At 47.4% G+C, this 12,982-nt stretch overlaps 1 protein-coding gene and 1 non-coding gene across 2 annotated transcripts; both read left to right on the forward strand.

Moving 5' to 3' along the window:
* The first annotated feature begins 515 nt into the window (after positions 1 to 515).
* LOC149984265 (polyadenylate-binding protein 1A) lies at positions 516 to 8,688 on the forward strand. Its single transcript, XM_090219365.1, has 11 exons — positions 516 to 1,394; positions 1,757 to 1,950; positions 2,095 to 2,210; positions 2,663 to 2,802; positions 3,045 to 3,139; positions 3,261 to 3,494; positions 4,571 to 4,934; positions 5,046 to 5,159; positions 6,946 to 7,170; positions 7,936 to 8,159; positions 8,279 to 8,688. Exons 1-10 carry the CDS (start codon positions 1,202 to 1,204, stop codon positions 8,151 to 8,153), a joined length of 1,893 nt encoding a protein of 630 aa, XP_090075491.1. The 5' UTR covers positions 516 to 1,201; the 3' UTR covers positions 8,154 to 8,159; positions 8,279 to 8,688.
* LOC149984266 (small nucleolar RNA SNORD72) lies at positions 7,720 to 7,803 on the forward strand. Its single transcript, XR_016494997.1, has one exon. It is a non-coding gene; the product is annotated as a small nucleolar RNA SNORD72 (small nucleolar RNA).
* Positions 8,689 to 12,982: the final 4,294 nt, after the last annotated feature.

The raw sequence follows: 12,982 nt of genomic DNA on the forward strand, positions 1-12,982 counted from the left end.
ACACCAGCCGAATGCTGGTAGAGTTTGGCATTGACTGATAGAATGTATATTATCACCAGCCACATTGGCGGGTTGCCACTCAGTTCAATCCAAAACCCACATGCAAAACAACGTATTTGTGTGTTATAACATTACATGCTTTTTAAAATGTATTATCGTCATTATTTTCGGGAAGAAAATGTGGGCATCCACCAGCCACCCTGCTCATGAGTTACTGTCTGTGTCTTGAACCTGAAGACAGGAACCAGTGAATGCTGCTTCCTCCTGTTATAGATATACAACAATGCGTGAACTTGTTTTACCTCAAAGACCAATGGCTGTGTTGCATTTTCTAATACCAGAAATTTGAGAGCAGCAAATAGCGGTCAAATCAAGGAATATTCTTTGGTAGAATTAAAGAAGAAAACAAAACAAAAAAAACAATACGTGTATTGATCAAAGAGGTCTTGATTAATAAGATCTCGCGTTGATAGGATCAGATGACGCAAACCAACGAGAGAATCTGCGAGATCTGTGTTTTAAGGGGGTTCAACGGCACATGACCACATGTTCATTCCCTTCTGCGTAGCTACGCTAGAGTGTGTTCCGGAGCCTCGGCACACATTTTATTATCAAAAAAAAAACACAAAAAAAATATATAAAATAAATAAACACAAGGGAAGATTATTTTTTTGTAAGAAAAAGAAAAACTCGGTGAAGCAGGACTAACAAGTAACCCGTCGAAAATAGGACGAGATTTCGGAAGAGAAGGTCATTTTGTTCCATTTGATAACATTGTTGGAAAGGCGTGGGGTGATTTCATATCAATAGTTAACCGAGACATTTTATTATTATTTTTTATTAGCTAGAAGCTAACGTAGCAGGGTTTTTTTTGTTGTCGATATCGCATCTGTTATTATTGTAACGTTAACTAGTCGTAGTTTAAGACATTGTAGCTACTAGTAACTTTTGTTTTCTCCAGAAGGTAACGTTAGCTCGCTAGACACCAGGTAGCAGAATTAGCCAGCCGGCCCGCATTGCTTTTTTTGCGGCCTAAGTGCGAAGTAGTTAACGTCCAAAACATATTTTTTATTTTATTTTTTAGCAAGCAACAAATCTTCGGTGTCACAAGACACCATTTCACAGACGTTAACCTGACAACGTAACGTGTTTATTACCCTCCCGTATTATTTAAAAAACCTAAAACCCCGATCCGGTAGACATGAATCCAAGCGCCCCCAGTTACCCGATGGCCTCCCTCTACGTGGGCGACCTGCACCAGGATATCACCGAGGCCATGCTGTACGAGAAGTTCAGCCCCGCCGGGCCTATCCTCTCCATTCGAGTCTGCAGGGACATGATCACTCGTCGATCCCTCGGATATGCCTACGTTAACTTCCAACAACCAGCCGATGGTAACTATTGATTATTTTATTTAAAAAATAATAATAATAAATCGTATTTAATCGTCATGGTAATGGAATCACCAGTAAAAAAAATATATAACATGACGTGGCTCACACGTTCACGTTGCACCAAAAAATGTCAATCCGGTGTGATGAATAACATTAGGACTAGTACATAATCACGCATCAACATTTGATTAACATGGTTTCAGTTCAGCAAGCTATGTAGGCCAACGAGTCTTTCACTGTCCTAATTTGCTGTAGTGTTAGGTTCAATAATTAAATTGGGAGTATCGGCCGCAGATGGTCTACAATGGAGCGGTTTCCTTCAACCGCATTCTAATGGTACGGCTCCCGATATGTGTTTCTAGCTGAACGTGCCCTGGACACCATGAACTTCGACGTCATCAAAGGGAGACCCCTGCGTATCATGTGGTCTCAGCGTGACCCTTCCCTGAGGAAGAGTGGGGTGGGCAACATCTTCATCAAGAACCTGGACAAGTCCATTGACAACAAGGCCCTCTATGACACCTTCTCGGCGTTCGGAAACATCCTCTCTTGCAAGGTAGAATGAGAGAGACGCTTTCTGGCTGTGTGTGGCTGCCATGTGCTGTGTTGTTCGTGTGTGTGTTGAATTTTGAGTCTGTTGTTTTGCTAGGCATGATGTTTTTAAAAACCACTGCCTCTCCAATGTCCTCCTTTCTCCAAGGTGGTTTGTGATGAGAATGGCTCAAAGGGATATGGCTTTGTGCATTTTGAGACCCAGGAGGCGGCTGAAAGAGCCATTGAGAAAATGAACGGCATGCTGCTCAATGACAGAAAAGTGTAAGTGTGATCAGTCCCCGTGAACTTAGAGACGTAATCAATAATAGATGGGGGGGGGGGGCTAGTCAGCTGTCCACGGAGTTAAAATGCAACTATTACTCAAACCGTACAGAAATGTAACTTAGTTGTAAAACTGGTTTTCAATTTCGACTGGATTCAAAAGAATGGTTTGATTTTAAAGCAGGATTTTGTTTTCGTGTGAGTTCTAACTTTAATCTTACTAACTCAAGGTTGTTTTGTTGTTTCAAGTGTCAACTAATATAGAACTGTTGCTCTGTAGCCTTGTGCTTCTCTACTCACAGCCTTATCAAACTCAAATCCTCTTCCCTGGGGGGTTTAGTCAAAATGGTGGTAACAAACACTACCAAGCCCCCCCCCCCCCCCACTACAGAACAGGTAGCCCTGTCAACACACTATTCAACTCACACTATTATTTTATTAACGTACAATAGGTTCGTCGGACGCTTCAAATCCCGTAAAGAGCGCGAGGCTGAGCTCGGAGCCAGGGCCAGAGAGTTCACCAACGTGTACATCAAGAACTTCGGAGAGGACATGGACGACGAGAAGCTGAGGGAGCTGTTCGGGAAATATGGTAAGTGTCTTCCACGTGTCGTTGTTCCACACCCCGGGGGGGGGGGTGTTCATTAGGAAGCAAACGGCACCAAGCGAGGAGGGAGGGACCTACCTGATTAATGTCCCAATAAGTAAATGTTTTGTCACGGCACTATAATGGAATCTAGCCCAGATTGTCGATTTGTTCCTCGTGTAGTAAATGTCGGTTCCGTAGAGTTAGAATTTGATGCCGTTTTTTTGTGTTGGGCTCTACTGTTCCAGGACCGGCCCTGAGCATCAGGGTGATGACGGACGACAGCGGGAAGTCCCGGGGGTTCGGCTTCGTCAGCTTTGAGAGGCACGAGGATGCTCAGAGGGTGAGTTGTACCGTACATTTCCTGATTATCGCTTATCTGGCGGTTGAATAGAGCTACGTGTCCTGTAAAAGATGGGGATTTTTGACCCCAACGGGACCGCCTGTTTCCGTTACATTCTCAGGCTGTAGACGAGATGAACGGGAAGGATTTTAACGGCCGTCAGGTCTACGTGGGCCGAGCCCAGAAGAAGGGAGAGCGCCAGACGGAGTTGAAACGCAAGTTCGAACAGATGAAGCAGGACCGCATGACCCGCTACCAGGGGGTCAACCTGTACGTCAAGAATCTGGACGATGGCCTCGACGACGAGCGTCTGAGGAAGGAGTTCTCTCCTTTCGGTACCATCACCAGCGCCAAGGTAACCTTCCCACAACCATCCCACAACCTTCCCACACCTTCCTACAACCTTCCCACAACCATCCTACAACCTTCCCACACCCTTCTACACCCTTCTACACATTCCTACACCCTTCTACACCTTCCTACACCCTTCCTACACCTTCCTACACCCTTCTACACCTTCCTACACCCTTCTACACCTTCCTACACCTTTCCCACAACCTTCTACCCCTTCCTACAACCTTCTACACCTTCCTACACCCTTCTACACCTTCCTACACCTTCCCACAACCTTCCTAAGTCAACATCACCCTCTGATTGAGCCATTACGGTAGTGTGGTGCCTGTTGCCTGTCTCTATATAGCGGTGTGGTCTATAGGCCCCTGTCTCTATATAGCGGTGTGGTCTATAGGCCCCTGTCTCTATATAGCGGTGTGGTCTATAGGCCCCTGTCTCTATATAGCGGTGTGGTCTATAGGCCCCTGTCTCTATATAGCGGTGTGGTCTATAGGCCCCTGTCTCTATATAGCGGTGTGGTCTATAGGCCCCTGTCTCTATATAGCGGTGTGGTCTATAGGCCCCTGTCTCTATATAGCGGTGTGGTCTATAGGCCCCTGTCTCTATATAGCGGTGTGGTCTATAGGCCCCTGTCTCTATATAGCGGTGTGGTCTATAGGCCCCTGTCTCTATACAGCGGTGTGGTCTATAGGCCCCTGTCTCCTATATAGCGGTGTGGTCTATAGGCCCCTGTCTCCTATATAGCGGTGTGGTCTATAGGCCCCTGTCTCTATATAGCGGTGTGGTCTATAGGCCCCTGTCTCTATATAGCGGTGTGGTCTATAGGCCCCTGTCTCTATATAGCGGTGTGGTCTATAGGCCCCTGTCTCTATATAGCGGTGTGGTCTATAGGCCCCTGTCTCCTATATAGCGGTGTGGTCTATAGGCCCCTGTCTCTATATAGCGGTGTGGTCTATAGGCCCCTGTCTCTATATAGCGGTGTGGTCTATAGGCCCCTGTCTCTATATAGCGGTGTGGTCTATAGGCCCCTGTCTTTCTGGTTCAGAAACCCCTTTTATTTCATGTGCCTCTCTCTAGGTGATGATGGAAGGTGGTCGCAGCAAGGGCTTCGGCTTCGTGTGCTTCTCCTCCCCGGAGGAGGCCACCAAGGCCGTGACGGAGATGAACGGGCGCATCGTGGCCACCAAGCCGCTGTACGTGGCGCTGGCCCAGAGGAAAGAGGAGCGCCAGGCTCACCTCACCAACCAGTACATGCAGAGGATGGCCACCGTCCGGCCCGTACCCAACCCAGTCCTCAACCCCTACCAGCCTGCCCCTCCCTCCGGGTACTTCATGGCTGCCATCCCCCAGACTCAGAACCGCGCTGCCTACTACTCCACCAATCAGCTGGCTCAGCTGAGACCAGGCCCACGCTGGGCCACCCAGGGTGTCAGACCACAACGTAATGATCTACATTGTTTTTTATTTTAGTCAACAGTTTCACTCCAGACTAGAACCCAATGGCTCCATCCAGGAAGTCGTTTGATGTTTTAATTGTCCGTTCTGCTTCCAGACTTCCAGAACATGCCCAACGCCATGCGTCCGTCCGCCCCCAGGCCGCAGGCCTTCGGTGCCATGAGGCCCTCGTCCTCCCAGGTGCCACGTATGATGGCCGGCCAGAGAATGGGTGAGTTTACCTGGTTAACCCAGAGAATGGGTGAGTTTACCTGGTTAACCCAGAGAATGGGTGAGTTTACCTGGTTAACCCAGAGAATGGGTGAGTTTACCTGGTTATCCCAGAGAATGGGTGAGTTTACCTGGTTATCCCAGAGAATGGGTGAGTTTACCTGGTTAACCCAGAGAATGGGTGAGTTTACCTGGTTAACCCAGAGAATGGGTGAGTGTACCTGGTTAACCCAGAGAATGGGTGAGTGTACCTGGTTAACCCAGAGAATGGGTGAGTTTACCTGGTTAACCCAGAGAATGGGTGAGTTTACCTGGTTATCCCAGCCCTGTATATACCGTTATGGTTTTCACAACCACCTTTCAGCTACTATTTACTCGTTTTATACCGTCGGTTGAAGGATTTAAGCCTTGAGACATGGGGTGTGTGTGTGTCATTCAGAGGGTGAACGGGCAAGACAAAATATTCAAGTGCCTTTGAACAGGGGTATGGTAGTAGGTGCCAGGCGCCCCGGTTTGAACAGGGGTATGGTAGTAGGTGCCAGGCGCCCCGGTTTGAACAGGGGTATGGTAGTAGGTGCCAGGCGCCCCGGTTTGAACAGGGGTATGGTAGTAGGTGCCAGGCGCCCCGGTTTGAACAGGGGTATGGTAGTAGGTGCCAGGCGCCCCGGTTTGAACAGGGGTATGGTAGTAGGTGCCAGGCGCCCCGGTTTGAACAGGGGTATGGTAGTAGGTGCCAGGCGCCCCGGTTTGAACAGGGGTATGGTAGTAGGTGCCAGGCGCCCCGGTTTGAACAGGGGTATGGTAGTAGGTGCCAGGCGCCCCGGTTTGAACAGGGGTATGGTAGTAGGTGCCAGGCGCCCCGGTTTGAACAGGGGTATGGTAGTAGGTGCCAGGCGCCCCGGTTTGAACAGGGGTATGGTAGTAGGTGCCAGGCGCCCCGGTTTGAACAGGGGTATGGTAGTAGGTGCCAGGCGCCCCGGTTTGTGTCAAGAACTGCAACGCTGCTGGGGTTTTCACACAACAGTTTCCCGCGTGTATCAAGAATGGTTCACCAGCCAACTTGACCACAACTGTGGGAAGTGTTGGAGTCAACGTGGGCTAGCATCCCTGTGGAACGCTTTGTAGAGTCCATGTCCCGGCGAATTGAGGCTGTTCTGAGGGCAGAAGGGGGGGGGGGGTACAACTCAATATTACGGTGTTCTTAATGTTTAGTACGCTCACCATGTCTCGAAGTATATGACTGTCTCTTGGATTTTGACCAACGTCCTCTTCCTCCTCTCCCCTCTTCCTCTCTCTCCTTTCCTCTCCCCTCATCTCTCTCCTTTCCTCTCCCCTCCTCTCTCTCCTTTCCTCTCCCCTCCTCTCTCTCCTGTCCTCTCCCCTCCTCTCTCCTTTCCTCTCCCCTCCTCTCTCTCCTCTCCCCTCCTCTCTCTCCTGTCCTCTCCCCTCCTCTCTCTCCTGTCCTCTCCCCTCCTCTCTCCTTTCCTCTCCCCTCCTCTCTCTCCTCTCCTCTTCCTCCTCTCTCTCCTTTCCTCTCCCCTCCTCTCTCTCCTTTCCTCTCCCCTCCTCTCTCTCCTGTCCTCTCCCCTCCTCTCTCTCCTGTCCTCTCCCCTCCTCTCTCCTTTCCTCTCCCCTCCTCTCTCTCCTCTCCTCTTCCTCCTCTCTCTCCTGTCCTCTCCTCTCTCTCCTTCCCTCTCCCCTCCTCTCTCTCCTTTCCTCTCCCCTCCTCTCTCTCCTTTCCTCTCCCCTCCTCTCTCTCCCCTCCTCTTCCTCCTCTCCCTCTCCAGCCACCCAGGCCCTGGGCCAGCGTCCTGCCGGTACGGCGGCTGCTGCAGCCCCAGTGAGGATGCCTCAGTACAAGTATGCAGCAGGCGTGAGGAACCCCCAGCAGCACATGGCCAGCCAGCCCCAGGTGCCCATGCAGCAGCCGGCTGTCCACGTCCAGGGACAGGAGCCTCTGACGGCCTCCATGCTGGCGGCTGCTCCTCCTCAGGAACAGAAGCAGATGTTGGGTGAGTCTCTTTTTACTGACCTTCCCGTTTCCTTCAGTTAAAGGTGCTTTCTCTGCATTGGAAGGTCAGGAAGATGTCTGTTTAATATCTGTAGTAATAGTGGAATGATAGAGTTTCATAATGTTGCTTAACCGGGCGGCGTTGTGGATTGGCTGATTTTCGCCGTTTGATTTCTCCCGGCCATTTCCCGGTTGCTAAAATTCAAATATTTAGGTTAACTTCAGTTTTATGTGGTAAAATAATCCGTCATTGTGTAGAGAATCATTGTTCCGTCTAAAACCGCTGTGAAATATATTTTCAATAATAAAATATTGTCTTTTGAAGCTGGTGCACAAAAAGACTAAAGTAAAACACACAAAACAACAACTTAAGAACAGGAAGTATAGAAATAGCAACATAGATCATATCTACCTCTTCTTAGACTTGCTTTCGATGAGAATGCCAGATCTATAACGCCCGTTTCTATGTGAATCTGGTCTGGTCGCCCAAAGAGTTACACACCGTTTGCTGCTTCTTCTTTTCTAAACGACGATCAACATTTTTATGTGCTCTTTGTCAATGATGTATTCTATAAAAATGTCTGAACTTATGAATTTCAGTGATTCTTATTTATTTTTTTAACTGAGACAAAGAGCCCAACCTATCTGTCATGAACCACTGAAGAAGTAGCATCTGTTGTCCTGACTGCTGGCCCTGCTGAGCCTTTTTCTGGGTCCTTTACTGATGCTGAATTCTCCTCTCTCTCCCCCCTTCCTCATTCTCCAGGCGAGCGTCTGTTCCCTCTCATCCAAAACATGCACCCCAGCCTGGCTGGAAAGATCACCGGCATGCTGTTGGAGATAGACAACTCCGAGTTGCTCCACATGCTGGAGTCTCCCGAGTCTCTCCGCTCCAAGGTGGACGAGGCTGTTGCTGTGCTGCAGGCTCACCAGGCCAAGGAGTCCGCCCAGAAGCCCACCAACCCCGCCGGAGTCCCCAGCTAAGAACCGGTAAGAACTATATTTAGACTGTACATTTTATTATTTCATCTGTTTTCTTTTTAAAAGTGTTACATCGATGTTGGCATGCTACTAATGTTAACGTTTGTTTGTTTGTTTGTTTGTTTCAGAGACGGTAATCCTTTAACTTTGCTTCACCGAAGAAAATGGTAGAAAAAATTTAAACATGGAAAAAAACCCTGAAAACTCTGAAAACATTGCAAAAAATGAATAAAGTTATTTCTTTACAAAAAATGAATACAACATCATCTGCCGGGTCTAGAGAAGATTTAAGCTAGTCCTTGTTATTAAAAGTTACAAAAGTGGACAAAAACAACAACAAAAAAATAGCAAAAACGATCTTAATTATTGAAAAATGTTTGACAAAATGTGACCATAAAATAAAAAACATTCCATAGTTTTATTTCCTCTTCCAGTATCAGTCCTCAGAATATCAGCTGTTGTGTTCAGAGATCAGATAGCTGAGTGCTTTGTCATTTGGATTGAAAACTGCTAAATAAAGATATCAAACACTTTAAAATGGCCGTCTGTTCCTTTGAGCCGGTGCACAAAGGTTCATCCTGACCTCTTTGTAGATGGCGTTCACATTATAGTCGGTCCAAAAGGCAGAACTATTACCATGATGAGCTATAGGTTTTTCCCCCACACTTTTTAGTGCACTGTAGTTGCTAATGGAAACGCTGACCTGTACTTTTGAGATGATGGTTACTGCAGAGCACTGGTGTGGAGTAGCAGGAGCTGTGGTCTGCCACTAGGTGGCGCTGTAGTTTAGTGATAATGGAAGTGACTCGTGAATGTGTGATGTGCAGCTCCAGCTGATCACCAGTTGTCTTTACAGCCTCCCAAATATGGCCTCTCTTTGTAAACTAATGAGAGTTTTCTTCTGAAGTGAGCCAGTGATCTGACATCTGTGACCCTCCACTCCAGTACTCTGAATGACTGGTCAGCCAGTGATCTGACATCTGTGACCCTCCACTCCAGTACTCTGAATGACTGGTCAGCCAGTGATCTGACATCTGTGACCCTCCACTCCAGTACTCTGAATGACTGGTCAGCCAGTGATCTAACATCTGTGACCCTCCACTCCAGTACTCTGAATGACTGGTCAGACAGTGATCTGACATCTGTGACTATATCACTAGACACCAATATCACTAGACAACTAGCCAACAGCTAGACACCAATATCACTAGACACCAATATCACTAGACAACTAGCCAACAGATGGACATCAATATCACTAGACAACTAGCCAACAGCTAGACACCAATATCACTAGACAACTAGCCGACAGGAGATATACCTTGCAGGAGATTTCCCATGCAGGAGATTTACCATGCAGGAGAGTTACCATGCAGGAGATTTACCTTGCAGGAGAGTTACCATGCAGGAGATTTACCTTGCAGGAGAGTTACCATGCAGGAGAGTAACCTTGCAGGAGAGTTACCATGCAGGAGAGTTACCATGCAGGAGAGTTACCATGCAGGAGAGTTACCTTGCAGGAGAGTTACTTTGCAGGAGAGTTACCTTGCAGGACAGTTACCTTGCAGGAGAGTTACCATGCAGGAGATTTACCTTGCAGGAGATTTACCTTGCAGGAGATTTACCTTGCAGGACAGTTACCTTGCAGGAGAGTTACCATGCAGGAGATTTACCTTGCAGGAGATTTACCTTGCAGGAGAGTTACCTTGCAGGAGAGTTACCATGCAGGAGAGTTATCATGCAGGAGAGTTACCATGCAGGAGATTTACCATGCAGGAGAGTTACCATGCAGGAGAGTTACCATGCAGGAGAGTTACCATGCAGGAGAGTTACCATGCAGGAGAGTTACCTTGCAGGAGATTTACCTTGCAGGAGAGTTACCATGCAGGAGATTTACCATGCAGGAGAGTTACCATGCAGGAGAGTTACCATGCAGGAGAGTTACCCTGCAGGAGAGTTACCATGCAGGAGATTTACCATGCAGCAGACATAGAGAAAAACCTTCCATATGCACACTGATACATGCTGTGATGCTGTGTAGACAGTGATACATGCTGTGATGCTGTGTAGACACACTGATACATGCTGTGATGCTGTGTAGACACACTGATACATGCTGTGATGCTGTGTAGACACACTGATACATGCTGTGATGCTGTGTAGACACACTGATACATGCTGTGATGCTGTGTAGACACACTGATACATGCTGTGATGCTGTGTAGACACACTGATACATGCTGTGATGCTGTGTAGACACACTGATACATGCTGTGATGCTGTGTAGACACACTGATACATGCTGTGATGCTGTGTAGACACACTGATACATGCTGTGATGCCGTGTAGACACACTGATACATGCTGTGATGCCGTGATGCTGTGTAGACACACTGATACATGCTGTGATGCTGTGTAGACACACTGATACATGCTGTGATGCTGTGTAGACACACTGATACATGCTGTGATGCTGTGTAGACACACTGATACATGCTGTGATGCTGTGTAGACACACTGATACATGCTGTGATGCTGTGTAGACACACTGATACATGCTGTGATGCTGTGTAGACACACTGATACATGCTGTGATGCTGTGTAGACACACTGATACATGCTGTGATGCTGTGATGCTGTGTAGACACACTGATGAGATGCTGTGTAGACACACTGATGTGATGCTGTGTAGACACACTGATACATGCTGTGATGCTGTGTAGACACACTGATGTGATGCTGTGTAGACACACTGATACATGCTGTGATGCTGTGTAGACACACCGATACATGCTGTAATGCTGTGTAGACACACTGATACATGCTGTGATGCTGTGTAGACACGGATACATGCTGTGATGCTGTGTAGACACACTGATACATGCTGCGATGCTGTGTAGACACACTGATACATGCTGTGATGCTGTGTAGACAGTGATACATGCTGTGATGCTGTGTAGACACACTGATACATGCTGTGATGCTGTGTAGACACACTGATACATGCTGTGATGCTGTGTAGACACACTGATACATGCTGTGATGCTGTGTAGACACACTGATACATGCTGTGATGCTGTGTAGACACACTGATACATCCTGTGATGCTGTGTAGACACACTGATACATGCTGTGATGCTGTGTAGACACACTGATGTGATGCTGTGTAGACACACTGATACATGCTGTGATGCTGTGTAGACACACTGATGTGATGCTGTGTAGACACACTGATACATGCTGTGATGCTGTGTAGACACACTGATACATGCTGTGATGCCGTGATGCTGTGTAGACACACTGATACATGCTGTGATACTGTGTAGACACATTGATACATGCTGTGATGCTGTGTAGACACACTGATACATGCTGTGATGCTGTGTAGACACACTGATACATCCTGTGATGCTGTGTAGACACACTGATGTGATGCTGTGTAGACACACTGATACATGCTGTGATGCTGTGTAGACACACTGATGTGATGCTGTGTAGACACACTGATACATGCTGTGATGCTGTGTAGACACACTGATACATGCTGTGATACTGTGTAGACACATTGATACATGCTGTGATGCTGTGTAGACACACTGATAGATGCTGTGATGCCGTGATGCTGTGTAGACACATTGATACATGCTGTGATGCTGTGTAGACACATTGATACATGCTGTGATGCTGTGTAGACACACTGATACATGCTGTGATGCTGTGTAGACACATTGATACATGCTGTGATGACACACTGATACATGCTGTGATGCTGTGTAGACACACTGATACATGATGTGTAGACACACTGATACATGCTGTGATGCTGTGATGCTGTGTAGCCACACTGATACATGCTGTGATGCTGTGTAGACACGCTGATGTGTAGACACACTGATGTGATGCTGTGTCGACACACTGATGTGATGCTGTGATGCTGTGTCGACACATTGTCAAACTGTAAAAAATGAAGCTCACAACATCATCAGATGCAGGTATACAACTCTGCATTGTGTGTCCCACAAATCAATGTCTGACCTTCAGATGAATCCTGAAGGAGAACATGTCTGACCTTCAGAGGAATCCTGAGGGAGAACATGTCTGACCTTCAGATGAATCCTGAAGGAGAACATGTCTGACCTTCAGATGAATCCTGAGGGAGAACATGTCTGACCTTCAGATGAATCCTGAGGGAGAACATGTCTGACCTTCAGAGGAATCCTGAGGGAGAACATGTCTGACCTTCAGATGAATCCTGAAGGAGAACATGTCTGACCTTCAGATGAATCCTGAGGGACAACATGTCTGACCTTCAGAGGAATCCTGAGGGAGAACATGTCTGACCTTCAGATGAATCCTGAAGGAGAACATGTCTGACCTTCAGAGGAATCCTGAAGGAGAACATGTCTGATCTTCAGAGGAATCCTGAGGGAGAACATGTCTGACCTTCAGAGGAATCCTGAGGGAGAACATGTCTGACCTTCAGAGGAATCCTGAGGGAGAACATGATCCCACGTGGTAATAGGATTCCAACCAGGGACATCTGAAACACACGACCAACGTCAGAATAATACATGATGCACCAAACCGTCTGCAAGTCATCTCCAGTCCCTGTCCGACAGCACATCTGAATTACACAAATACAGTAGATAAACAACAAAGCACCCAAAGTCCTCCTCTGTCTATTTCCATCTCTTTGTCTCTGTCTCCCTCTCTGTTTTCATCAGCTAGTTGCTAAGGTTGAGTGACGGGCAGAACTGATATAGAATTGTTGTTTAATTGTTGACAACACTATCCATAGTTGTCACATGAGCCAAATACAACAACCTTACAGT

The sequence above is a fragment of the Oncorhynchus mykiss genome, chromosome 3 (assembly GCF_057628025.1).
Source record: "Oncorhynchus mykiss isolate SJ-2025 chromosome 3, ASM5762802v1, whole genome shotgun sequence".
NCBI classification, from domain to species: Eukaryota; Metazoa; Chordata; class Actinopteri; order Salmoniformes; family Salmonidae; genus Oncorhynchus; species Oncorhynchus mykiss.